Here is a 27,952-nt window from a genome sequence, read left to right as displayed (position 1 = left end):
TTCCCAGAGTCCTCCGCGCGGGGCCGCTCACACGTGTCCGGAAAGAGGCGTCCAGTAGGTAGCACGGCACCCCGGCGGAGGACCGAGGACAGGTGAGAGCCGAAAATTATAATAATAATAATAATAATAGTAGTATTTGTTAAGCGCCCACTTTGCGTCGGGCACTGTGCTAAGCGCTTAGTCCAGTGCTCTGCACATAGTAAGCGCTCAATAAATACGATTGATGATGATGGAATGAAGCGCTTCTAAGTCCAGCGCTTAGAACAGTGCCTTGCACGTAGTAAGCGCTTAATAAATGCCATTAAAAAAAAAAGCAGCAGGGCTCATTCATTCGTTCACTCATTCGGTCGTATTTATTGAGCGCCTGCTTTGTGCCGGGCACTGTGCTAAGCGCTGGGGTGAAGCAGCAGGGCTCATTCATTCAGTCGTATTTACTGAGCGCCTAATTTGTGCCGGGCACTGTGCTAAGCGCTAGGGTGAAGCAGCAGGGCTCATTCATTCAGTCGTATTTACTGAGCGCCTAATTTGTGCCGGGCACTGTGCTAAGCGCTGGGGTGAGGCAGCAGGGCTCATTCATGCATTCACTCATTCAATCGTATTTATTGAGCGCCTGCTTTGTGCCGGGCACTGTGCTAAGCGCTGGGGTGAAGCAGCAGGGCTCATTCATTCATTCACTCATTCAGTCGTATTTATTGAGCGCCTGCTTTGTGCCGGGCACTGTGCTAAGCGCTGGGGTGAAGCAGCAGGGCTCATTCATTCATTCACTCATTCAGTAGTATTTACTGAGCGCCTGATTTGTGCCAGGCACTGTGCTAAGCGCTGGGGTGAAGCAGCAGGGCTCATTCATTCATTCATTCACTCATTCAGTCGTATTTACTGAGCGCCTACTTTGTGCCGGGCACTGTGCTAAGCGCTGGGGTGAGGCAGCAGGGCTCATTCATGCATTCACTCATTCAATCGTATTTATTGAGCGCCTGCTTTGTGCCGGGCACTGTGCTAAGCGCTGGGGTGAAGCAGCAGGGCTCATTCATTCATTCACTCATTCAGTCGTATTTATTGAGCGCCTGCTTTGTGCCGGGCACTGTGCTAAGCGCTGGGGTGAAGCAGCAGGGCTCATTCATTCATTCACTCATTGAGTAGTATTTACTGAGCGCCTGATTTGTGCCAGGCACTGTGCTAAGCGCTGGGGTGAAGCAGCAGGGCTCATTCATTCATTCATTCACTCATTCAGTCGTATTTACTGAGCGCCTACTTTGTGCCGGGCACTGTGCTGAGCGCTGGGGTGAAGCAGCAGGGCTCATTCATTTATTCACTCATTCGGTCGTATTTATTGAGCGCCTGCTTTGTGCCGGGCACTGTGCTAAGCGCTGGGGCGAAGCAGCAGGGCTCATTCATTCATTCACTCATTCAGTCGTATTTATTAAGCGCCCACTTTGTGCCGGACACTGTGCTAAGCGCTGGGGTGAAGCAGCAGGGCTCATTCATTCACTCATTGAGTCGTATTGAGCGCCTACTTTGTGCCGGGCACTGTCCTAAGCGCTGGGGTGAAGCAGCATGGCGCATTCACTCATTCGGTCGTATTTACTGAGCGCCTGCTTTGTGCCGGGCACTGTGCTAAGCGCTGGGGTGAAGCAACAGGGCTCGTTCATTCACTCATTCGGTCGTATTTATTGAGCTCCTGCTTTGTGCCGGGCACTGTGCTAAGCGCTGGGGGGAAGCAGCAGGGCTCATTCATTCACTCATTCACTCATTCGGTCGTATTTACTGAGCGCCTGCTTTGTGCCGGGCACTGTGCTGAGCGCTGGGGTGAAGCAGCAGGGCTCATTCATTCATTCACTCATTCAGTCGTATTTACTGAGCGCCTGCTTTGTGCCGGGCACTGTGCTAAGCGCTGGGGTGAAGCAGCAGGGCTCATTCATTCACTCATTCAGTCGTATTTATTGAGCGCCTACTTTGTGCCGGGCACTGTGCTAAGCGCTGGGGTGAAGCAGCCTGGCTCATTCATTCACTCATTCAGTCGTATTTATTAAGCGCCTGCTTTGTGCCGGGCACTGTGCTAAGCGCTGGGGTGAAGCAGCCTGGCTCATTCATTCACTCATTCAGTCGTATTTATTAAGCGCCTGCTTTGTGCCGGGCACTGTGCTAAGCGCTGGGGTGAAGCAGCAGGGCTCATTCGTTCAGTCGTAGTTACTGAGCGCCTGCTTTGTGCCGGGCACTGTGCTGAGCGCTGGGGTGAAGCAGCAGGGCTCATTCATTCATTCACTCATTCAGTCGTATTTACTGAGCGCCTACTTTGTGCCGGGCACTGTGCTAAGCGCTGGGGTGAAGCAGCAGGGCTCTTTCATTCATTCACTCATTCGGTCGTATTTATTGAGCGCCTACTTTGTGCCGGGCACTGTGCTAAGCGCTGGAGTGAAGCTGCCCGGCTCATTCATTCATTCACTTAGTTGTATTTATTAAGCGCCTGCTTTGTGCCGGGCACTGTGCTAAGCGCTGGGACGAAGCAGCAGGGCTCATTCATTCATTCACTCATTCAGTCGTATTTACTGAGCGCCTGCTTTGTGCTGGGCACTGTGCTAAGCGCTGGGGTGAAGCAGCAGGGCTCATTCATTCACTCATTTGGTCGTATTTATTGAGCACCTGCTTTGTGCCGGGCACTGTGCTAAGCGCTGGAGTGAAGCAGCAGGGCTCATTCATTCATTCACTCGTTCAGTCGTATTTACTGAGCGCCTACTTTGTGCCGGGCACTGTGCTAAGCGCTGGGGCGAAGGAGCAGGGCTCATTCATTCACTCACTCATTCAATCGTATTTATTGAGCGCCTGCTTTGTGCCGGGCACTGTGCTGAGCGCTGGGGTGAAGCAGCATGGCTCGTTCATTCACTCATTCGGTCGTATTTATTGAGCTCCTGCTTTTTGCCGGGCACTGTGCTAAGCGCTGGGGTGAAGCAGCAGGGCTCATTCATTCATTCACTCATTCAGTCGTATTTACTGAGCGCCTGCTTTGTGCCGGGCACTGTGCTAAGCGCTGGGGCGAAGCAGCAGGGCTCATTCATTCATTCACTCATTGAGTCGTATTTATTGAGCGCCTGCTTTGTGCCGGGCACTGTGCTAAGCGCTGGGGTGAAGCAGCAGGGCTCATTCATTCATTCACTCATTCAGTCGTATTTATTGAGCGCCTGCTTTGTGCCGGGCACTGTGCTAAGCGCTGGGGTGAAGCAGCAGGGCTCATTCATTCATTCAGTCGTATTTATTGAGCGCCTACTTTGTGCCAGGCACTGTGCTGAGCGCTGGGGTGAAGCAGCAGGGCTCGTTCATTCACTCATTGAGTCGTATTTATTGAGCACCTGCTTTGTGCCGGGCACTGTGCTAAGCGCTGGGGTGAAGCAGCATGGCTCATTCATTCACTCATTCGGTCGTATTTATTGAGCACCTACTTTGTGCCGGGCACAGTGCTAAGCGCTGGGGCGAAGCGGCAGGGCTCATTCATTCATTCACTCATTCAGTCGTATCTATTGAGTGCTTACTGTGTGCAGAGCACTGTGCTAAGCGCTTGGGAAGTCCAAGTGGGCAACATAGAGAGACGGTCCCGACCCAACAGCGGGTTCACGGTCTAGAAGGGGGAGACAGAGAACAAAACAAAACATATTAACAAAATGAAATAAATAGAATAAATATGTCCAAGTGAAATAGAGTAATAAATCCGTATAAACATATATACTTATATCCAGGTGCTGTGGGGAGGAGAAGGAGGTAAGGCGGGGGGGATGGGGAGAGGAAGGAGGGGGCTCAGTTTGGGAAGGCCTCCTGGAGCACTGTACTATCACTACTACTACTACTAATGGCATTTATTAAGCGCTTACTATGCGCAAAGCACTGTTCTAAGCACTGGGGAGGTTACAAGGTGAGTAGGGCTTTGACCCTGTATATACGTATATATGTTTGTACATATTTATTACTCTATTTATTTTACTTGTACATATCTAGTCTATTTTATTTTGTGAATACGTTTGGTTTTGTGCTCTGTCTCCCCCTTCTAGCCTGTGAGCCCGCTGTTGGGTAGGGGCCGTCTCTAGATGTTGCCAACTTGGACTTCCCAAGCGCTTAGTCCAGTGCTCTGCACACAGTAAGCGCTCAATAAATACGATTGAATGAATGAATGAATATATGTTTGTACATATTTATTACTCTATTTTACTTGTACATATTCTATTTATTTTATTTTGTTAGTATGTTTTGTTTTGTTGTCTGTCTCCCCCTTCTAGACTGTGAGCCCGCTGTTGGGTAGGGTCGGTCTCTAGATGTTGCCAACTTGGACTTTCCAAGCGCTTAGTACAGTGCCACAGTGAGCGCTCAATAAGCGCTTTTAGACTGTGAGCCCACTGTTGGGTAGGGACCGTCTCTATGTGTTGCTAACTTGGACTTCCCAAGCGCTTAGTCCAGTGCTCTGCACACAGTAAGCGCTCAATAAATACGATTGATTGATTGATTGAACATATATGATTGATTGATTGAACAAATATGATTGATTGATTGATTGGTTGTTCTCACTCCTAATTGGGGTTCAGGAAATATAGTTTATTTCCTATAAATAAATAAATATGAATATATTTATATTTATTATATATATATTATATTATATAAGAATATAAATAAATAAATAAAAAATATAGTTTATAGAAACTGAAGTTTCTCGTAGATGTTGTTATGCCCTGCCCTTAAAAGAGAAAGTTGTTCAAGAGTATTTCACAGTTGAGATCTCTGACAAGAAGAGATTTAAGCTAAACTTTTGTTGATTTCCCTCTTTAACATCTCTATTCCTTTGATAATAAAATAGTGAGGAACTGCCATAAAGATGACTTTGGGGATTGAAACCTGAACTTCTAAATTCTTGAACTTTGGGGCAGGAATGCTGCTCTACTTTGATCACAACCATGTGAAAGAGATTTTCATAGATTATCCCCACTGCCTATGACCCGGGCAACGGAAGATAAAATATGTACTGTAGGTGTTTTGACACTGGCTCCGAAACTTTGAAATTTTGGATTTGCGTGAAGGGATGATTGTCATTCATAGATCGTCTCCCCCTGCTAGACTAGGGACCGTCTGTATATGTCACCGATTTGTACTTCCCAAGCGCTTAGTCCAGTGCTCTGCACACAGTAAGCGCTCAATAAATACGATTGATTGATTGATTGATTGATTGGCTCCGTGCAGGCTTGTCAGTCATGGCGGAGCCAGCCGGGACGAGGCGGATCCTGGTGACGGGGGGCTCCGGGCTGGTGGGCAGAGCCGTGGAGAAGGTGGTGGCCGACGGAGCCGGCCAGCCCGGAGAGGAGTGGATCTTTGTGTCGTCCAAGGATGCCGACCTCACGTGAGTGCCTCCTGCCCGCCATCGCCTTCCCATTCCCGCCCTTTCTCCTGACCCCTCCTTGCATCCCTGTGCATCGAGCTTTATTTCTATTAATTAATAATAATAATAATAATGGCATTTGTTAAGCGCTTACTATGTGCAAAGCACTGTTCTAAGCGCCGGGGGGATACAAGGTGAGCGCTCCATAAATATCTTCTTCCCTTCCCCACAGCACCTGTATATATGTATGTTTGTACATATTTATTACTCTATTTATTTAACCTGTACATATCTATTCTGTTTAATTTTGTTAGTATGTTTGGTTTTGTTCTCTGTCTCCCCCTTTTAGACTGTGAGCCCACTGTTGGGTAGGGACTGTCTCTATATGTTGCCAACTTGGACTTCCAAGCGCTTAGTACAGTGCTCTGCACACAGTAAGCGCTCAATAAATATGATTGATTGATTGATCAGGTTGTCCCGCGTGGGGCTCACAGTCTTAATCCCCGTTTCACAGATGAGGCAGCTGAGGCCCAGAGAAGTGAAGTGACTTGTCCAAAGTCACCCAGCTGACAAGTGGCGGAGCCGGGATTTGAACCCGGGACCTCTGACTCCAAAGCCCGGGCTCTTTCCACTGGGCCACACTGATTGAGTACCGATTGGGCAGAGGTCCGTACTAAGCTCTAGGAGAGAACAATATAACGGAGTTGGTAGACACAAGCGTAAAATCTAGAGATGAGTTCACAGTCTGGGTTGGCAGAGGTGGAGGGTGAGGAAGGAGAGGGGTCATCTCTAACCGCCCATCGATATTTTGATGCCTGTCTCTCCCCTCCTAGACTGCGAGCCCGTTGTGGGCAGGGATTGTCTCTGTTTGTTGCTGAATTGTACGGTCCGAGCGCTTAGTACAGTGCTCTGCACACGGTACACCCTCAATAAGTACGATTGAATGAATGAATGAATGGTGTGTATTGTGCGCTTAGTATTTGCAGAGCATTTTCTTTCATTCAGTCAAATTTATTGAATGCTTACTGTGTGCAGAGCACTGTACTAAGCGCTTGGGAAGGTACCTGTATATATGTATATATTTATTACACTATTTATTTATTTTACTTGTGCATATCTATTCTATTCATTATATTTTGTTAATATGTTTGGTTTTGTTGTCTGTCTCCCCCTTCTAGACTGTGAGCCCGCTGTTGGGTAGGGACCGTCTCTCTACGTTGCCAACTTGGACTTCCCAAGCGCTTAGTCCGGTGCTCTGCATGCAGCAAGCGCTCAATATATACGATTGAATGAATGAATGAACCTAGTCACACCTCCTCCCTCCCCCCATATCTTTATTGCCGAATTGTACTTCCCAAGCGCTTAGTACAGTGCTCTGCACACGGTACACCCTCAATAAATACGAATGAATGAATGGTGTGTATTGTGTGCTTAGTTTTTGTAGAGCATTTTCATTCATTCAGTCAAATTTATTGAACGCTTACTGTGTGCAGAGCACTGTACTAAGCGCTTGGGAAGGTACCTGTATATATGTTTGTACATATTTATTACACTATTTATTTATTTTACTTGTGCATACCTATTCTATTTATTTTATTTGGTTAATATGTTTGGTTTTGTTGTCTGTCTCCCCCTTCTAGACTGTGAGCCCACTGTTGGGTAGGGACCGTCTCTCTACGTTGCCAACTTGGACTTGCCAAGCGCTTAGTCCGGTGCTCTGCACGCAGTAAGCGCTCAATACATACGATTGAATGAATGAATGAACCTATTCACACCTCCTCCCCCCCCCCATATCTTTATTGCCAAATTGTACTTCCCAAGCGCTTAGTACAGTGCTCTGCACACGGTACACCCTCAATAAATACGAATGAATGAATAGTGTGTATTGTATGCTTAGTTTTTGTAGAGCATTTTCATTCATTCAATCAAATTTATTGAACGCTTACTGTGTGCAGAGCACTGTACTAAGCGCTTGGGAAGGTACCTGTATATTTGTTTGTACATATTTATTACACTATTTATTTATTTTACTTGTGCATATCTATTCTATTTATTTTATTTTGTTAATATGTTTGGTTTTGTTGTCCATCTCCCCCTTCTAACTGTGAGCCCACTGTTGGGTAGGGACCGTCTCTCTACGTTGCCAACTTGGGCTTCCCAAGCGCTTAGTCCGGTGCTCTGCACATAGTAAGCGCTCAATAAATACGATTGAATGAATGAATGAACCTATTCACACCTCCCCCCCCCCATATCTTTATTGCCAAATTGTACTTCCCAAGCGCTTAGTCCGGTGCTCTGCACGCAGCAAGCGCTCAATACATACGATTGAATGAATGAGTGAACCTATTCACACCTCCTCCCCCCCTCCCATATCTTTATTGCCAAATTGGACTTCCCAAGCGCTTAGTCCGGTGCTCTGCACGCAGCAAGCGCTCAATAAATACGATTGAATGAATGAATGAACCTATTCACACCTCCTCACCCCCCTCCCATATCTTTTTTGCCAAATTGTACTTCCCAAGCGCTTAGTCCGGTGCTCTGCACGCAGTAAGCGCTCAGTAAATACGATTGAATGAATGAATGAACCTATTCACACCTCCTCCCCCCCTCCCATATCTTTATTGCCGAATTGTACTTCCCAAGCGCTTAGTCCGGTGCTCTGCATGAAGTAAGCGCTCAATAAATTCGATTGAATGAATGAATGAATCTATTCACACCTCCCCCCCCCCCATATCTTTATTGCCGAATTGTACTTCCCAAGCGCTTAGTGCGGTGCTCTGCACACAGTAAGCGCTCAATAAATATGATTGACAGACAGTAAGCGCTTAATAAATATGAATGAATGAATGCCCGGGCAGCTAGGAGCTGAAGTCCAGGCTGACCTGCTCTTCTGCCTTGGGATCAGAGCGCCCGGGGTAGGATTATCTCCGCCAACAGCTGCTACTCCCGCACCTATGCGGACACAGTCCTCAGCAAACATCCTTCCCAGTCTTTCCCGGCCCATCCCGTACCGGGAAGTTTGCCCTAAGATGTCACCTGCTCATCTGCCAACTGGCTCGGCTCGCAGAATTTCAGTTTTTGGCCCTCCGATCCTTGGCAGCTTGGCTGTGCCCAAGGAGTGGCTCCAACCACCCTTCCGTGGGACAGCCTGATCACCTCGTATCCTCCCCGGTGCTTAGAACAGTGCTTTGCAATCAATCAATCAATCAGTCGTGTTTATTGAGCGCTTCCTGTGTGCAGAGCACTGGACTAAGCGCTTGGGAAGTCCAAGTTGGCAGCATATAGAGACGGTCCCTACCCGACAGCGGGCTCACAGTCTAGAAGGGGGAGACAGACAACAAAACAAAACGTATCAACAAAATAAAATCAATCAATCAATCGTATTTATTGAGCGCTTACTGTGTGCAGAGCACTGTACTAAGCGCTTGGGAAGTACAAGTTGGCAACATATAGAGACAGTCCCTACCCAACAGTGGGTTCACAGTCTAAAAGACTGTGAACCCAATAAATAAATAGAATAGATATGTACAAGTAAAATAAAATAAATAAATACATAGATAAATAAATAGAGTTGTCCCTTGGGGGGCTCACAGGTTTCATCCCCATTTTACAGATGAGGGCACTGAGGCCCAGAGAAGTGAAGAATAATAATAATAATGATGGCATTTATTAAGCGTTTACTGTGTGCAAAGCACTGTTCTAATCGCTGGGGGGGATCCAAAGTGTTCAGGTTGTCCCACGCGGGGCTCACAGTCTTCATCCCCATTTTCCAGATGAGGGAACTGAGGCTCAGAGAAGTGAAGTGACTCGCCCAAGGTCACGTAGCAGACACGTGGCGGAGCCGGGATTAGAGCCCATGACGTCCAAACCTAGGAGAGCTTCTCAGAAAAGTGACCGGAATGAAGTCTGGTGAGAGGAGGCAGGTGGCCCCCTCCCCTGCTCCTCACTCTGGCCTCACCAGAGACGCTCATATTCATTCATTCGGTCGTATTTATTGAGCGCTTACGGTGTGCAGAGCACTGTACTAAGCGCTTGGGAAGTCCAAGTTGGCAACATATAGAGACGGTCCCCACCCAACAACGGGCTCACAGCCTAGAAATGTCTATCTCCCCCTCTACACCACTGTGGGCAGGGAACGCGTCTGCCAATTCTGTTGAATTGTACTCTCCCGAGCGCTTAGTACAGTGCTGCACACAGTAAGAGCTCAGTAAATACGATCGATTTATTGATTGATCACCTGAGTGGGCCTTCTTGGCCCCATGGAAGGCCTAAACTCAGCGCTCCATCCCAGACTGAGCCCCTTCCTTCCTCTCCCCCTCGTCCCCCTCTCCATCCCCCCCATCTTACCTCCTTCCCTTCCCCACAGCACCTGTATATATGCATATATGTTTGTACTTATTTATTACTCTATTTATCTTGTACATATCTATTCTATTCATTTTATTTTGTTAGTATGTTTGGTTTTGTTTTCTATCTCCCCCTTTTAGACTGTGAGCCCGCTGTTGGGTAGGGTCCGTCTCTATATGTTGCCAACTTGGACTTCCCAAGCGCTTAGTACAGTGCTCTGCACACAGTAAGCGCTCAATAAATACGATTGATTGATTGACTGATTGCTTTCCCCGCCTAGAGACGCGGGCCAAACCAGAGTCTTGTTTGAGAAGCATCGGCCAACTCACGTCATCCACCTGGCAGCCATGGTGGGCGGCCTCTTCCGGAATATCAAGTACAACCTGGATTTCTGGGTAAGGAACGTTTCTCCTTCCTCTTCCCTTCCCCTGGACTTCCCTGTCTCCCGAAGAAATGGCTCGGGAGGAAGAGACAGGCCCTGAGTGGCTTTGTCTTGGCTCAGCTGACCCTCGCCACTGCTTAAAACAAGCCCAAGTTGACCCTGAATAATAATAATAATAATAATAGTAATAATAACGATGGCATTTATTAAGCACTTACTATGTGCCAAGCACTGTTCTAAGCGCTGGGGAGGCTACAAGGTTGTCCCATGGGCTCACAATCTTAATCCCCATTTTAATAAGAAGAAGAATGGTGGCATTTATTAAGCGCTTACTATGTGCCAAGCACTGTTCTAAGCGCTGGGGAGGTTACCAGGTGATCAGGTTGTCCCACGGGGGGCTCACGATCTTAATCCCCATTTTAATAATAATAATAAGAAGAATGATGGCATTTATTAAGCGCTTACTATGTGCCAAGCACTGTTCTAAGCGCTAGGGAGGTTACAAGGTAATCAGGTTGTCCCACGGGGGACTCACGACCTTAATCCCCATTTTAATAATAATAAGAAGAATGATGGCATTTATTAAGCACTTACTATGTGCCAAGCACTGTTCTAAGCGCTGGGGAGGTTACAAGGTGATCAGGTTGTCCCACGGGGGGCTCATGATCTTAATCCCCATTTTAATAATAATAAGAAGAGTGATGGCATTTATTAAGCACTTACTATGTGCCAAGCACTGTTCTAAGCGCTGGGGAGGTTACCAGGTGATCAGGTTGTTCCACGGGGGGCTCACAACCTTAATCCCCATTTTAATAATAAGAAGAAGAACGATGGCATTTATTAAGCGCTTACTATGTGCCAAGCACTGTTCTAAGCACTGGGGAGGTTACAAGGTGATCAGGTTGTCCCACGGGGGGCTCATGATCTTAATCCCCATTTTAGTAATAATACGAAGAATGATGGCATTTATTAAGCGCTTACTATGTGCCAAGCACTGTTCTAAGCACTGGTGGGGGGAATACAAGGTGAGCAGGTTGTCCCACGTGGGGCTCACAGTCTTCATCCCCGTTCTCCAGATGAGGTAACTGAGGCCCAGAGAAGTGAAGTGACTTGCCCAAAGTCACCCAGCTGACAGGTGGCGGAGCCGGGATTTGAACCCACGACCTCTGACTCCCAAGCCCGGGCTCTTCCCACCGCGCCCCGCTGCTTCGCGGGACATCTGGGATTGGGGTGGGGTAAGGGGGATGGCTGGATCTTTAACCCCTTCTTCTTCCCTGACACTTCCCTCACTCCCCCGTCACCCCAGAGGAAAAACGTCCACATCAACGACAACGTCCTCCATTCCGCCTACGAGGCGGGAGTCCGGAAAGTGGTGTCGTGCCTTTCCACTTGCGTCTTCCCTGACAAGACCACGTATCCCATCGACGAGACGATGGTGAGGTCCCAGGCGGGTTCTGACCCCTTTCCCCTGGGGAGCGGGAGCACTGTCCTCAGGCCCGAAGCCGGGGCAGCCCAACCTCAACTGAGGCAACTGACTAGCGGTCCGGTTTAGCCGATGGCGTTTATTAAGCGCTTGCTATGTGCTATGTCCCCACCTGTTTTCTCCCCCCACCCCAGTGGCCCCCTCATTTTCCTCCAGCTGCTAGCAACGGCTGGCTCCTTGCAGCTGCCGACACCCTGGGGAGAGCCGCCTGTCACCAAGACCATGGAGCTGAGTGCAAGAGAAATAATAATAATAATAGTAATGGCATTTATTAAGCGCTTACTATATCATCATCATCAATTGTATTGATAGAGCGCTTACTGTGTGCAGAACACTGTACTAAGCACTTGGGAAGTACAAATTGGCAACATATAGAGACAGTCCCTGCCCAAGAGTGGGCTCACAGTCTAAAAGACTATATGCAAAGCACTTTTCTAAGCGCTGGATAATAAGAATGATGGCGTTTGTTAAGCGCTTGCTATGTGCAAAGCACTGTTCTAAGCAGTGGATAATAATCAATCAATCAATTGTATTTATTGAGCGCTTACTGTGTGCAGAGCACTGTACTAAGCACCTGGGAAGTACAAGTTGGAACCTATAGAGACAGAGCCGCCTGTCACCATGACCATGGAGCTGAGTGCAAGAGAAATAATAATAATAATAGTAATGGCATTTATTAAGCGCTTACTCTGTGCATAGCACTTTTCTAAGCGCTGGATAATAATAATGATGGCGTTTGTTAAGCGCTTGCTACGTGCAAAGCAGTGGATAATAATAATGATGGCGTTTGTTCAGCGCTTGCTATGTGCAAAGCACTGTTCTAAGCAGTGGATAATAATCAATCAATCGTATTTATTGAGCGCTTACTGTGTGCAGAGCACTGGACTAAGCGCTTGGGAAGTACAAGTTGGCAACATATAGAGACAGAGTCGCCTGTCACCATGACCATGGAGCTGAATGCAAGAGAAATAATAATAATAATAGTAATGGCATTTATTAAGCGCTTACTATGTGCAAAGCACTTTTCTTAGCGCTGGATAATAATAATGATGGCGTTTGTTAAGCACTTGCTATGTGCAAAGCAGTGGATAATAATAATGATGGCGTTTGTTCAGCGCTTGCTGTGTGCAAAGCACTGTTCTAAGCAGTGGATAATAATCAATCAATCAATTGTATTTATTGAGCGCTTACTGTGTGCAGAGCACTGTACTAAGCACCTGGGAAGTACAAGTTGGAACCTATAGAGACAGAGCCGCCTGTCACCATGACCATGGAGCTGAATGCAAGAGAAATAATAATAATAATAGTAATGGCATTTATTAAGCGCTTACTATGTGCAAAGCACTTTTCTTAGCGCTGGATAATAATAATGATGGCGTTTGTTAAGCGCTTGCTACGTGCAAAGCACTGGATAATAATAATGATGGCGTTTGTTCAGCGCTTGCTATGTGCAAAGCACTGTTCTAAGCAGTGGATAATAATCAATCAATCAATCGTATTTATTGAGCGCTTACTGTGTGCAGAGCACTGGACTAAGCACTTGGGAAGTACAAGTTGGCAACATATAGAGACAGAGCCGCCTGTCACCATGACCATGGAGCTGAGTGCAAGAGAAATAATAATAATAATAATGGCATTTATTAAGCGCTTACTATGTGCAAAGCACTTTTCTAAGCGCTGGATAATAATAATGATGGCGTTTGTTACGCGCTTGCTACGTGCAAAGCACTGGATGATAATAATGATGGCGTTTGTTCAGCGCTTGCTGTGTGCAAAGCACTGTTCTAAGCAGTGGATAATAATCAATCAATCAATCGTATTTATTGAGCGCTTACTGTGTGCAGAGCACTGGACTAAGTGCTTAGGAAGTACAAGCTGGCAACATATAGAGACAGAGCCGCCTGTCACCATGACCATGGAGCTGAGTGCAAGAGAAATAATAATAATAATAGTAATGGCATTTATTAAGCGCTTACTCTGTGCAAAGCACTTTTCTAAGCGCTGGATAATAATAATGATGGCGTTTAAGCGCTTGCTACATGCAAAGCACTGGATAATAATGATGGCGTTTGTTAAGCGCTTGCTATGTGCAAAGCACTGTTCTAAGCAGTGGATAATAATCAATCGTATTTATTGAGCGCATACTGTGTGCAGAGCACTGTACTAAGCGCTTGGGAAGTACAAGTTGGCAACATATAGAGACAGTCCCTACCCAACAGCGGGCTCATAGTCTAAAAATAATAATAATGATGGTGTTTGTTAAGTGCTTGCTAAGTGCAAAGCACTGGGTAATAGTAATGGTGGCGTTTGTTAACTGCTTGCTGTGTGCAAAGCACTGTTCTAAGCAGTGGATAATAATCAGTCGTATTTATTGAGCACTTACTGTGTGCAGAGCACTGTACTAAGCGCTTGGGAAGTACAAGTTGGCAACATATAGAGACAGTCCCTACCCAACAGTGGGCTCATGCCACTTGGGCCCTGCTGTTTATCTGGCCCCAGGGAGCTGAGGAGAAATAGCCGAATATCCCCCCAAAGTGTGGCCCTGCCTGTCACCCCAGACTGACACCAAGTGATTCCCCAGAAAAGGCAAGGCCTAAGCTCAGCCCAGGATGGGCCTGGAAGAAAGGAGAGGGAAGAGGGAAGGTTCCCAGTCCCCAGGGGGGATTCATTCATTCAATCGTATTTATTGAGCGCTTACTGTGTGCAGAGCACTGGACTAAGCACTTGGGAAGTCCAAGTTGGCAACATAGAGAGATGGTCCCTACCCAACAGTGGGCTCACGGTCTAGACGGGGGAGACAGACAACAAAAGAAAACATATTAACAAAATAAAATAAATAGAATAAATATGTGCAAGTAAAATAGAGTAATAAATACATACAAACATATATCCAGGTGCTGTGGGGAGGGGAAGGAGGTAAGGCCTGGGGGATGGGGAGAGGAAGGAGGGGGCTGAGTGTGGGAAGGCCTCCCGGAGGAGGTGAGCTCTCAGTAGGGATTTGAAGGGAGGAAGAGAGCTAGCTTGGCGGATGGGCAGAGGGATTGGGGGCATTCCGGGACAGGGGGAGGATGTGGGCCGGGGGTCGACGGTGGGACGGGCGAGAACGAGGCCCGGTGAGGAGATTAGTGGCAGAGGAGCAGAGGGTGTGGGCTGGGCTGGAGAAGGACAGAAGGGACGGGAGGTAGGAGGGGGCGAGGGGATGGACAGCCTCGAAGCCCAGGGTGAGGAGTTTTTGCCTCTGGGATTCCTTCCTCCCCTTCTCCCTCCGATCCAGATCCACAATGGCCCACCCCACAGCAGCAACTTTGGCTACTCGTATGCCAAGAGAATGATCGACGTGCAGAACAGGTACAGGTTCTTTCCCGCCTTCGCCGCCTTTCAAGAGCAAGAAAGACCCTCCTATTTAGGAGGCTAGAGGGTGGGAGACACGTGGGGGCTACCGGGTTCGTTCTTGGGGGTTAAACGAAGAGTGGGAGGCGGGGGACTCAATGGGGTCTTTGCGTCCTACCTTATCGTCCACAGGCCAGCTGCCGATCAGTGAGTCGAGTTGAGCGCTTACTGTGTGCATTCGTTCATTCATTCATTCAGTCGTACTGAGCGCTTACTGTGTGCAGAGCACTGTACTGAGCGCTTGGGAAGTCCAAGTTGGCAACATATAGAGACGGTCCCTACCCAACAGCGGGCTCACAGTCTAGAAGGGGGAGACAGAGAACAAAGCATATTAACAAAATAACATAAATATTATAAATATGTACAAATAAATACAGTAATTCATTCATTCATTCAACCGTATTTATTGAGCACTTACTGTGTGCAGAGCACTGGACTAAGCGCTTGGGAAGTACAAGTTGGCAACATAGAGAGACGGTCCCTACCCAACAGCGGGCTCACAGTCTAGAAGGGGGAGACAGGCAACAAAACATATTAACAAAATAAATAGTATAAATATGTACAAATAAAATAGAGTAATTCATTCATTCAGTCATATTTATTGAGCACTTACTATGTGAGTGCTGTACTGAGTACTTGGGAAGTACAAGTTGGCAACATCTAGAGACGGTCCCTATCCAACAGTGGGCTCACAGTCTAGAAGGAGGAGACAGAGAACAAAACAAAACATATTAACAGAATAAAATAAATAGAATAAATATGTACAAATAAATAAATACAGTACTAAATGTGTACAAACATATATACTAATATCCAGGTGCTGTGGGGAGGGGAAGGAGGTAAGGCGGGGGGGGATGGGGAGAGGAAGGAGGGGGCTCAGTTTGGGAAGGCCTCCTGGAGCACTGTACTACTACTACTACTACTACTACTACTACTACTACTACTACTGCTACTAATAATGGTATTTATTAAGCGCTTACTATGTGCAAAGCACTGTTCTAAGCGCTGGGGAGGTTACAAGGTGACCAGGTTGTCCCACAAGGGGCTCACGGTCTTAATCCCCATTTTCCAGATGAGGGAACTGAGGCCCAGAGAAGTGAAGTGACTTGCCCAAAGTCACCCAGCTGACAATTGGCGGAGCCGGGATTTGGACCCATGACCTCTGACTCCAAAGCCCGGGCTCTTTCCACTAAGCACTTGGGAGAGTACAACATAGTCGTTAGATGCGTTCCCTGCCTACAGGGAGCTTACAGTCTAAGCTCATTACAATTAGACTCATTACATCCCATAGCACTTAGGTGCATCTCCCCTCTTCTAGACTGCCCCAACTCTATCGTATTGTACTTTTTCATTCATTCATTCATTCAATCGTATTTATTGAGCGCTTACGGTGTGCAGAGCGCCGTACCAAGCGCTTGGGAAGTCCAAGTTGGCAACATATAGAGACGGTCCCGACCCAACAACGGGCTCGCAGTCTAGAAGGGGGAGCTTTCTCAAGCGCTCAGTTCAGTGAGCCCACAGTTGGGTAGGGACCGTCTCTATATGTTGCCAACTTGGACTTCCCAAGCGCTTAGTCCAGTGCTCTGCCCACAGTAAGCGCTCAATAAATACGATGGATCGATCGATTGATTCAGTGGTCCGTACAAAACGCCGTTTGACCCTGTCCCCGCCCCACAGGGGTTACTTCCAGCAGCACGGCTGCCGCTTCACCGCCGTCATCCCCACCAATGTCTTCGGGCCCCACGACAACTTCAACATCGACGACGGCCACGTGCTCCCGGGCCTCATCCACAAGACCTACTTGGCCCAGCGTGAGTGACCCGGTGGTGGGGAGGAGAGCTGGGGGCTGCTCCCCTTCCTTGGGAGACTACGACATAGTCATTAGACGTGTTCTCTGCCACACGGGAAGCGCTCGATAAATACGACTGAATGAATGAACGAATGGATCAGACCCCGTTCTAAGCCCTGGGGTAGATACAAGTTAATTAGGCTCGACACAGTCCCCATCCTGCACGGGGCTCCCAGTCTAAACAGGAGGAGAACTGAGGCACGGAGAAGTTAAGTGAGTTGCCCAAAGTAGCAGACAAATGGCAGAACTGGGATTAGAGTTCAGGTCCTTTTGATGCCCAGGCTGTAGCCACTGGGCGTAATTGCTTGTTTCGTAATCTAATACAGATCAGAGGTCACGGGTTCAAATCCCGGCTCCGCCAGATGTCAGCTGGGTGACTTTGGGCAAGTCACTTCACTTCTCAGGGCCTCAGTTCCCTCGTCTGTAAAATGGGGATGAAGACTGTGAGCCCCCCCGTGGGACAACCTGATCACCTTGTAACCTCCCCAGCGCTTAGAACAGTGCTTTGCACGTAGTAAGCACTTAATAAATGCCCACTGTTGGGTAGGGACTGTCTCTATATGTTTCCAACTTGTACTTCCCAAGCGCTTAGTACAGTGCTCTGCACACAGTAAGCGCTCAATAAATACGATTGAATTAATGAATGAGTTATTATTATTATTATTATTACGGGGAGCTTACAGTCTAAGCTCATTACAATTAGACTCATTACATCCCGTAGCACTTGGGTGCGTATCCCCTCTTCTAGACTGCCCCAACTCTATCGTGTTGTACTTTTCCATTCATTCATTCATTCACTCAGTCGTATTTATTGAGTGCTCACTGTGTGCAGAGCACACGGACTGCCCTTCCCTTCAGCAGGTGGGTCTTGCCGGGGACTTGCGGCTCCGGTCCGCGGAGGGTGAGGAAGCCAAGCGGGACTCCGGGCTCCACTCGGCTCCCCGTGCCCTACTGACTCAGTGGACCGGAGTGCGGTTGTGATTGTGTAATTGTGTGAGTGTAATCTCAACCAATCAATCGTATTTATTGAGCGCTTACTGTGTGCAGAGCACTGTACTAAGCGCTTAGTAATCTCCTCGCCGTGCCTCGTTCTCGCCCGTCCCGCCGTCGACCCCTGGCCCGGAATGCCCTCCCTCCGCACACCCGCCAAGCTAGCTCTCTTCCTCCCTTCAAGGCCCTACTGAGAGCTCACCTCCTCCAGGAAGCCTTCCCACACTGAGCCCCCTCTTCCCCCTCCCCATCTCCCCCGCCTTACCTCCTTCCCCTCCCCACAGCACCTGGATATATGTTTGTATGTATTTATTACTCTATTTTATTTGTACATATTTATTCTATTTATTTTATTTTGTTAATATGTTTTGTTCTCTGTCTCCCCCTTCTAGACTGTGAGCCCGCTGTTGGGTAGGGACCATTTCTATACGTTGCCAACTTGGACTTCCCAAGCACTTAGTACAGTGCTCTGCACACAGTAAGCGCTCAATAAATACGATTGAATGAATGAATGCTGCAGTCCGAATCGCAAATTCATGAAGCGTTCTATATTTTTCTATTTATTTTATTTTGTTAATATGTTTTGTTTTCTTCTCCGTCTCCCCCTTCTAGACTGTGAGCCCGCTGTTGGGTAGGGACCGTCTCTATACGTTGCCAACTTGGACTTCCCAAGCACTTAGTCCAGTGCTCTGCACACAGTAAGCGCTCAATAAATAGGATTGAATGATGATGATGATGGTGGCGGCATTTGTTAAGCGCTTACTATGTGCAAAGCACTGTTCTAAGCACTGGGGGGAATACAAGGTGATCAGGTTGTCCTGCGTGGGGCTCAAAGTCGTCATCTCCATTTTCCAGATGAGGTCACTGAGGCCCAGAGAAGCGACTTGCCCAAAGTCGCAGAGCTGGGATTCGAATCCATGACCTCCGACTCCAAAGCCCGGGCTCTTTCCACCGAGCCACGCGGCTTCTGTTTTCCACGGAAGAGGCTCCCAGGAGGGCTGCGGGGCAGGGGCTGACCTTGGGGAGGGGGGAAGGGGTCGGGCAAGCGGAGGGGCCGCGATTCCACTCACACTGACCATCGTGCAGGGGATGGCACGGCGCTGACCATCTGGGGCACGGGAAAACCCCGCAGGCAGTTCATCTACTCCCTGGTAAGTGCTGGGATTTCTTCGTTCCTCTCTAGTGAGCTGCGTGGGGAGGGAAGGAACGGAAATTTCAGCCTGGGGCCCGTCAGGCAGGCACTCTTCCTTCCCCGTTGGTTCCGCCTGAGGCTCACTCTGTTCTTGGCACCGAGTTCAGGGAAGGGAAGGCCCGGGGGCGGTGAGAGTGGGGGTTTGCAGCCAAATCCTAGACCCGACCGTGGCCACCGTCTGCCAGCTGGATTGTATCAATCAATCAATTGTATTTACTGAGCGCTTACTGTGTGCAGAGCACTGTACTAAGCGCTTGGGAAGTCCAAGTTGGCAACATATAGCGACGGTCCCTACCCAACAGTCGGCTCACAGCCTAAAAAGGGTATCACGTATTCATCCTCTGCCACGTGGACCGCTTTGATCTCGGTCTTCGTGGGCATGTGCCCGAGAAACCCAGGAGCCCGGGGGTCAACTGAAGGGGCAATGCGTGTCCCCCACCCCCCCTCACTGAAACCAGAGCCACCAAGGACTGGGGGAGGACGGGGAGGGGTGCAAGGTCGCCGGGCGGGGGGAGAAGGTTCCCTATTACTCTGGAACGGCAGACCCCTTCTTGTCCAGGGTCCGTTGGGGCTCTGGGTGAGAGCAGAGCAAGAGCTGTTGCTGAGGCTGCAGCACTCTCCTCCTCACCCCTGAGGGTTGAGGGACCGTCAACCCTCACTCTGCCTCCTCCAGAACTAGGGTCTCGTAGCGGGTGGGTGGGAGGGGTCTCTGTCCAGGTTTGCAGTCCCCCAGGGCTGAGGCTAGAAGGGCCCGGTTCCCTTCCCGATGATCCCGCTGCCCTGTGTGTCTCCAGGATTTGGCCCGCCTCTTCCTCTGGGTCCTGCGGGAGTACGACGAAGTGGAGCCTATCATCCTGTCAGGTACAGCTGCCCATCTTCCTCCCCTCCTCAAAAATCTCCAGTGGCTACCAGTCAACCTACGCATCAGGCAGAAACTCCTCACCCTGGGCTTCAAGGCTGTCCATCCCCTCGCCCCCTCCTACCTCACCTCCCTTCTCTCCTTCTCCAGCCCAGCCCGCACCCTCCGCTGCTAATCTCCTCACCGTGCCTTGTTCTCGCCCGTCCCGCCATCGACCCCCGGCCCACGTCCTCCCCCAGGCCTGGAATGCCCCCAATCCCTCTGCCCATCCGCCAAGCTAGCTCTCTTCCTCCCTTCAAGGCCCTACTGAGAGCTCACCTCCTCCAGGAGGCCTTCCCACACTCAGCCCCCTCCTCCCCCTCCCCCCCCGCCTTACCTCCTTCCCCTCCCCACAGCACCTGTATATATGTTTGTACGGATTTATTACTCTATTTTATTTGTACATATCTATTCTATTTATTTTGTTACTATGTTTTGTTTTGCTGTCTGTCTCCCCCTTCTAGCCTGTGAGCCCGCTGGTGGGTAGGGACCGTCTCTCTATGTTGCCAACTTGGAATTCCCAAGCGCTCAATCCAGTGCTCTGCACACAGTAAGCGCTCAATAAATACGATTGAACGAATGAATGAATGAATCTCCCCCCCCTCTTTAACTTCCTCTCTCCCTTCTTTACATGAAGAGACCGGATCCCTGGGGTTTGGCATCTGCAGGGCCCTGGGTAAAGTTCTGGGTACCTATTTTAAACCTTTCCACCCACTTTCTTCCCAAATTGGAGCCCCACAAGGGCCTAAATCACAGAGCCCTGGCCAGACCAAGCCTATGAGCCGCTGTTCCCCAACTCGGCGAGTGCCCAGATGGGGCTAGGCCAGACCCATGCAGGGCTGTGTCCTTGGGTCCCCTGATTCAAGATAACCTGGAGGATCAATCAATCAATCAATCAATCGTATTTATTGAGCGCTTACTGTGTGCAGAGCACTGTACCAAGCGCTTGGGAAGCACAAGTTGGCAACACATAGAGACGGTCCCTACCCAACAGCGGGCTCACAGTCTGGAAGGGGGAGGGCGGGGAGCTTCCAGGTACCCAACGGGATGTCTGGGCTCATCTGATCCGGTGTCTTTTCCCCATATAGTTGGCGAGGAGGATGAAGTGTCCATTAAGGAGGCAGCGGAGAGCATCGTAGACGCCATGGGCTTCAAGGGAGAGCTCACCGTATCCTTTAGCAGCCCCAGTCGGCCGGCTCCCGGTGGGAACGGGGAAGGTGCCGGAGTCGGAAACCACATCCAGTTTTCCTGCTGCTTTGGTCCGCTGCTGGCCCAGCGGGCTGGGAAAAGAAGGGAACAGAGCTGGTACTAATGGGAAAACTGGAGTGGAGTCACGCATGCCGTGGCAGTCTCTAAGTGCTTAGTACAGTGCTCTGCATACAGTAGGTGCTCAATAAATTGAGTGAATTCATTCAATCGTATTTATTGAGCACTTACTGTGTGCAGAGCACTGTACTAAGCGCTTGGGAAGTACAAGTTGGAAACATATGAATTGCCACCAAGCCTGGGTCACCATGGTGAGGCTAGCTTTGGTGGGTTTCGGTTGAAAGTATGGAAGGCAAAGGGTAATAATAATTATGGTGGTATTTGTTAAGTGCTCACTATGTGCAAAGCACTGTTCTAAGCACTGGGGAAGATTCAAGGTGATCAGGTTGTCCCCTGGGGGGCTCACAGTCTTAATCCTCATTTTCCAGATGAGGGAACTGAGGCCCAGAGAAGTGAAGCGACTTGCCCAAAGTCACACAGCTGACAAGTGGCGGAGCCGGGATTTGAACCCACGACCTCTGACTCCCAAGCCCGGGCTCTTTCCACTGAGCCACGCTGCTTCTCTGATGGGGCCCAGGAGTTGGGCTGTCTGTGACCCCATCCTCTCTGGGCATTATTAATGAGAAAGATGTGGGGGAGCAGAAGGCAGTGGCCCACAACCGTTTGCTGTAATAATAATAATAATAATAATAATAATAATGGCATTTATTAAGCACTTACTGTGTGCAAAGCACTGTCTAAACACTGGGGAGGTTACAAGGTGATCAGGTTGTCCCACGGGGGGCTCACAGTCTTCATCCCCCATTTTCCAGATGAGGTAACTGAGGCCCAGAGAAGTGAATTGACTTGCCCAAAGTCACACAGCTGACAAGTGGTGTAGCCGGGATTTGAACCCATGACCTCTGACTCCAAAGCCCGTGCTCTTTAATAATAATAATAATAATGACGTTTATTAAGCGCTTACTATGTGCAAAGCACTGTTCTAAGCGCTGGGGAGGTTACAAGGTGATCAGCTTGTCCCCCGGGGGGCTCACAGTCTTCATCCCCCATTTTCCGGATGAGGTAACTGAGGCCCAGAGAAATGAAGTGACTCGCCCAAAGTCACCCAGCTGACAAGTGGTGGAGCTGGGATTTGAACCCATGACCTCTGATTCCAAAGCCCGGGCTCTTTAATAATAATAATGGCATTTATTAAGCGCTTACTATGTGCAAAGCACTGTTCTAAGCGCTGGGGAGGTTACAAGGTGATCAGGTTGTCCCCCGGGGGGCTCACAGTCTTCATCCCCCATTTTCCAGATGAGGGAACTGAGGCCCAGAGAAGTGAAGTGACTCGCCCAAAGTCACCCAGCTGACAAGTGGCGGAGCCGGGATTTGAACCCACGACCTCTGACTCCCAAGCCCGGGCTCTTCCCACTGAGCCACGCTGCTTCTCTGTAACAGGAGGAAGGTTGCCGATAGGCCCGGCGCCCCAACTGTCTGTATGACGGTGCCGCTTCTGACTCAAAAGAGCGCTGTACTGAGCGCTTGGGAGGGTACAATGCAACAGAGTTGGGAGACACGGGCCCGGCCCACACAGAGGGGAGAGAGCATCTTGGCATCGCCCAGGTGAATCAGCCCCCAAAGTGCTGCCCTTGACGTCTCGCCGCGGACAGTTCGACACCACCAAGTCCGATGGGCAGTTTAAGAAAACCGCCAGCAACAGCAAGCTGAGGCGGTATCTCCCGGATTTCCAGTTCACCCCGTTCAAACAAGGTGAGAGGTGGTTGGGAGAAATAATCATAATCATAATAATAATCATAATAATGATGGCATTTATTAAGCGCTTACTATGTGCAAGGCACCGTTCCAAGCACTGGGGAGGTTACAAGGTGATCAGGTTGTCCCACGGGGGGCTCACACACAGTCTTAATCCCCATTTTATTTATTTATTCATTTATTTATTCATTTATTTATTTATTTGTTCATTCTTTCACCCATTTATTTATTTATTTATTTATTTATTTGCTGTTTACTTATTTATTTGTTTTACTTGTACATAGCTATTCTATTTATTTTATTTTGTTAGTATGTTTGGTTTTGTTCTCTGTCTCCCCCTTTTAGACTGTGAGCCCACTGTTGGGTAGGGACCGTCTCGAGATGTTGCCAATTTGGACTTCCCAAGCGCTTAGTACAGTGCTCTGCACATAGTAAGCGCTCAATAAATACGATTGATGATGATGATGATGATGATTTTACAGATGAGGGAATGGAGGCCCAGAGAAGTGAGGTGACTTGCCCAAAGTCACCCAGCGGTCGACAGTTGGCGGAGTCGGGATTTGAACCCATGACCTCTGACTCCAAAGCCCGGGCTCTTTCCACTGAGCCACGCTGCTCCTGTCATATGGCAGACTGAAATGGCTCGCTGGCCTTCTCCTGGGTGTTTGGTTTTGTTCCCCGTCTCCCCCTTTTAGACTGTGAGCCCACTGTTGGGTAGGGACCGTCTCTATATGTTGCCAACTTGGACTTCCCAAGCGCTTAGTACAGTGCTCTGCACACAGTAAGCACTCAATAAATACGATTGATTGATTGATTGTCAGTCCCACCCCCTTTCTCCAACCTGAAGCAGAATGCTGGCCTTTCCCATCACGGCTTCCCAGCCCGCAGGTGCTGGGAGTTGAGATTGTAGATTCATTCGTCCCATCGTATTTATTGGGCGCTTACTGTGTGCGGAGCACTGTACTAAGCGCTCGGGAAGTCCAAGTTGGCAACGTATAGAGACGGTCCCTACCCAACAGCAGGCTCCCAGTCTAGAAGGGGGAGACAGGCAACAAAACAAAACATAGTAACAAAATAAAATAAGTAGAATAAATACGTACAAATAAAATAGAGTAATAAATACGTAGAAACATATATACAAGAGTGAGTCCTGATATATTTCCAGACTGTGAGCCCACTGTCGGGTAGGGACCATCTCTCTGTGTTGCCAACTTGTACTTCCCAAGCGCTTAGTCCAGCGCTCTGCACACAGTAAGCGCTCAATAAATACGATTGAATGAATGAAAATGTTGCCAACTTGTACTTCCCAAGCGCTTAGTCCAGCGCTCTGCACACAGTAAGCGCTCAATAAATACGATTGAATGAATGAAAATGTTGCCAACTTGTACTTCCCAAGCGCTTAGTCCAGCGCTCTGCACACAGTAAGCACTCAATAAATACGATCGAATGAATGAAAATGTTGCCAACTTGTACTTCCCAAGCGCTCTGCACACAGTAAGCGCTCAATAAATACGATTGAATGAATGAATATGTTGCCAACTTGTACTTCCCAAGTGCTCTACATACAGTAAGCGCTCAATAAATACGATTGAATGAATGAATACGTTGCCAACTTGTACTTCCCAAGCGCTCTGCACACAGTAAGCGCTCAATAAATACGATTGAATGAATGAATATGTTGCCAACTTGTACTTCCCAAGCGTTCTGCACACAGTAAGCGCTCAATACAATTGAATGAATGAATATGTTGCCAACTTGTACTTCCCAAGCGCTCTGCACACAGTAAGCGCTCAATAAATATGATTGAATGAATGAATATTTTGCCAACTTGTACTTCCCAAGCGCTTAGTCCAGCTCTCTGCATACAGTAAGCGCTCAATAAATACGATCGAATGAATGAAAATGTTGCCAACTTATACTTCCCAAGTGCTTAGTCAGCACTCCACACACAGTAAGCGCTCAATAAATACGATTGAATGAATGAAAATGTTGCCAACTTGTACTTCCCAAGCGCTTAGTCAGCACTCTGCACACAGTAAGCGCTCAATAAATACGATTGAATGAATGAATATGTTGCCAACTTGTACTTCCCAAGCGCTCTGCACACAGTAAGCGCTCAATAAATACGATTGAATGAATGAATATGTTGCCAACTTGTACTTCCCAAGTGCTCTACACACAGTAAGCGCTCAATAAATACGATTGAATGAATGAATACGTTGCCAACTTGTACTTCCCAAGCGCTCTGCACACAGTAAGCGCTCAATAAATACGATTGAATGAATGAATATGTTGCCAACTTGTACTTCCCAAGCGCTCTGCACACAGTAAGCGCTCAATACAATTGAATGAATGAATATGTTGCCAACTTGTACTTCCCAAGCGCTCTGCACACAGTAAGCGCTCAATAAATATGATTGAATGAATGAATATGTTGCCAACTTGTACTTCCCAAGCGCTTAGTCCAGCGCTCTGCACACAGTAAGCGCTCAATAAATACGATCGAATGAATGAATATCTTGCCAACTTGTACTTCCCAAGCGCTTAGTCAGCGCTCTGCACACACAGTAAGTGCTCAATAAATACGATCGAATGAATGAATATGTTGCCAACTTGTACTTCCCAAGCGCTTAGTCCAGCGCTCTGTACACAGTAAGCGCTCCATAAATACGATTGAATGAATGAATGAATGAATGCCCCCTCCGGGTTGCTTGACCCCTCGTCTCACTGCCCCTTCTGCCCTTTTCTGTTTTTCAGCCGTGACGGAAACCTGCGCTTGGTTCAAGGCCAACTACGCGGAAGCGCGGAAGTGAGCCCCTCACCGTGGCCTCTCCCCTGAAGCCCAAATGCTGCTGCTGTGGCCGGCGCCACGGGCCTAGGGCTCAGGTTTGACACCGGGCTTGGGGGGCGGCTGTGGTTTTTGGGGGTGAAACCGCCGCCGGAGTCCAGGACGGGCCCTCTCTGCCAGCGGCAGATTTCGGGAGAGGGACTCGTCGGCGACCGGAGGCCGGGCACCGGTTCGGAACGGAAAAGCGGGTTTTCCTACCCAGTTTGCCGCCGGGCAGACCCTTTCCTATGCCCTCTGACAGCTTCCCCTCCGAACCCCATAATCCTTCCCCCCTCATCCCAGGCGGACGACCTCGCCCGGCTCACGGGTGCCGTTGGGGGTGGGATCCCAAGCAGCCGAGCCGGGACTGTCCGTCCCCTCCGGACGGATGGCAGGTTCGCTCCGTCCCCCATGTTGGGACTCCTGGATTCCCGCCTTACCTCTGTAGGAGAATCCTCCTCCTCCTCCCCATCTGTACTCTTGGGCTAACGGGATTCTTTGTTCTGTTTTTTTAATCACTCGAGCCTCTTCCGAGATTGAAATAAAAGGCGTTTTCCCAGGCTGGCTCTGCTCCCCTCCGGTTGTGTCCCGGGGCAGGGCCCAACTTCCTGTTTGGGGACTTTCAGACCTGGGTTCGACTTAGACCAGTCTGTGAGGGAACACTAATCAATCAATCAATCAATCAGTTGTATTTATGGAGCGCTTACTGTGTGCAGAGCACTGGACTAAGCGCTTGGGAAGTCCAAGTTGGCGACATATAGAGACGGTCCCTACCCAACAGTGGGCTCACAGTCTAAAAGGGGGAGACAGAGAACAAAACCAAACATACTAACAAAATAAAATAAATAGAATAGATATGTAACCAGACTAAATCTGGTTCCCCTCGTCATTCGGTCGTATTTATTGAGCGCTTACTGTGTGCAGAGCACTTAGACCAGTCTGTGAGGGAAGACTAATCAATCAATCAATCAATTGTATTTATTGAGCGCTTACTGTGTGCAGAGCACTGGACTAAGCGCTTGGGAAGTCCAAGTTGGCAACATATAGAGACCGTTCCTACCCAACAGTGGGCTCACAGTCTAAAAGGGGGAGACAGAGAACAAAACCAAACATACTAACACAATAAAATAGAATAGATATGTAACCAGACTAAGTCTGGTTCCCCTCATCATTTGGTTGTATTTATTGAGTGCTTACTGTGTGCAGAGCACTGTACGAAGCGCTTGGGAAGTCCAAGTTGGCAACATAGAGAGACGGTCCCTACCCAACAGCGGGCTCATCGGGAGTGATTGCGTGGGTGAGTGGTTTCTCTACAGGCTCTGCTGCGGACCCAGGCCTCTCCGTGGCCTTCTAGGGGTCGAGTTGGCTCAACGGAAAGAGCCTGGGCTTTGGAGTCAGAGGTCATGGGTTCAAATCCTGACTCCGCCAATTGTCAGCTGTGTGACTTGGGGCAAGTCGCTTCACTTCTCCGGGCCTCAGTGCCCTCATCTGGAAAATGGGGATGAAGACTGTGGGATAACCTGATCACCTTGTATCTCCCCCAGCGCTTAGAACAGTGCTTTGCATATAGCGCTTAACAAATACCATTATTATTATTATTATTATTTCATTCATTCATTCAGTGGTATTTATTGAGCGCTTACTGTGTGCAGACTGCTGTACTAAGCGCTTGGGAAGTACAAGTTGGCAACATAGAGAGACGGTCCCTACCCAACAGCGGGCTCACAGTCTAGAAGGGGGAGACAGAGAACAAAACAAAACATATTAACAAAATAAAATGAATAAGTATGTACAAGTAAAATAGAGTAATAAATCCGTACAAACATATATACATATATACAGGTGCTGTGGGGAGGGGAAGGAGGTAAGGTGGGGGGGGGATTCATTCATTCATTCAATCGTATTTATTGAGCGCTTACTGTGTGCAGAGCACTCTACTAAGCGCTTGGGAAGTCCAAGTTGGCAACATATAGAGACGGTCCCTACCCAACAGTGGGCTCACAGTCTAGAAGGGGGAGGCAGAACAAAGCATAGTAAGAGAATAGAATAAATAGAATAAATATGTACAAGTAAAATAGAGTAATAAATCTGCACAAACATATATACATCTATACAGGTGCTTTGGGCTCACAGTCTAGAAGGGGGAGACAGAAAAAAACAAAACATTAAGAGAATAGAATAAATATGTGCAAGTAAAATAAATAGAGTAATAAATCTGTACAA

At 48.5% G+C, this 27,952-nt stretch overlaps 1 protein-coding gene across 1 annotated transcript; it reads left to right on the top strand.

The window, feature by feature from the left end:
* The first annotated feature begins 43 nt into the window (after positions 1–43).
* Positions 44–26,291, top strand: GFUS (GDP-L-fucose synthase). The gene is made up of 11 exons (XM_038760281.1): positions 44–92; positions 5,215–5,371; positions 9,978–10,092; positions 11,386–11,514; positions 14,837–14,910; positions 16,630–16,763; positions 18,878–18,942; positions 19,778–19,844; positions 20,970–21,049; positions 22,800–22,899; positions 25,660–26,291. Exons 2-11 carry the CDS (start codon positions 5,226–5,228, stop codon positions 25,713–25,715), a joined length of 966 nt encoding a protein of 321 aa, XP_038616209.1. The 5' UTR covers positions 44–92; positions 5,215–5,225; the 3' UTR covers positions 25,716–26,291.
* Positions 26,292–27,952: the final 1,661 nt, after the last annotated feature.

Source organism: Tachyglossus aculeatus, chromosome 18, assembly GCF_015852505.1.
Source record: "Tachyglossus aculeatus isolate mTacAcu1 chromosome 18, mTacAcu1.pri, whole genome shotgun sequence".
Classification (NCBI taxonomy): Eukaryota; Metazoa; Chordata; class Mammalia; order Monotremata; family Tachyglossidae; genus Tachyglossus; species Tachyglossus aculeatus.
Note: the sequence above shows the minus strand (reverse complement) of the source record. Positions and strands in the feature narration are given on the sequence as shown.

What these genes read in the sequence shown, in the direction of transcription:
- GFUS (XM_038760281.1), top strand. Translation starts at nt 5,226, where the DNA reads ATGGCGGAGCCAGCCGGGACGAGGCGGATCCTGGTGACGGGGGGCTCC. An exon ending in TCCAAGGATGCCGACCTCAC is followed by an intron (nt 5,372 to 9,977) that starts GTGAGTGCCTCC and finishes TTCCCCGCCTAG; the next exon opens with AGACGCGGGCCAAACCAGAG. An exon ending in CAAGACCTACTTGGCCCAGC is followed by an intron (nt 16,764 to 18,877) that starts GTGAGTGACCCG and finishes ACCATCGTGCAG; the next exon opens with GGGATGGCACGGCGCTGACC.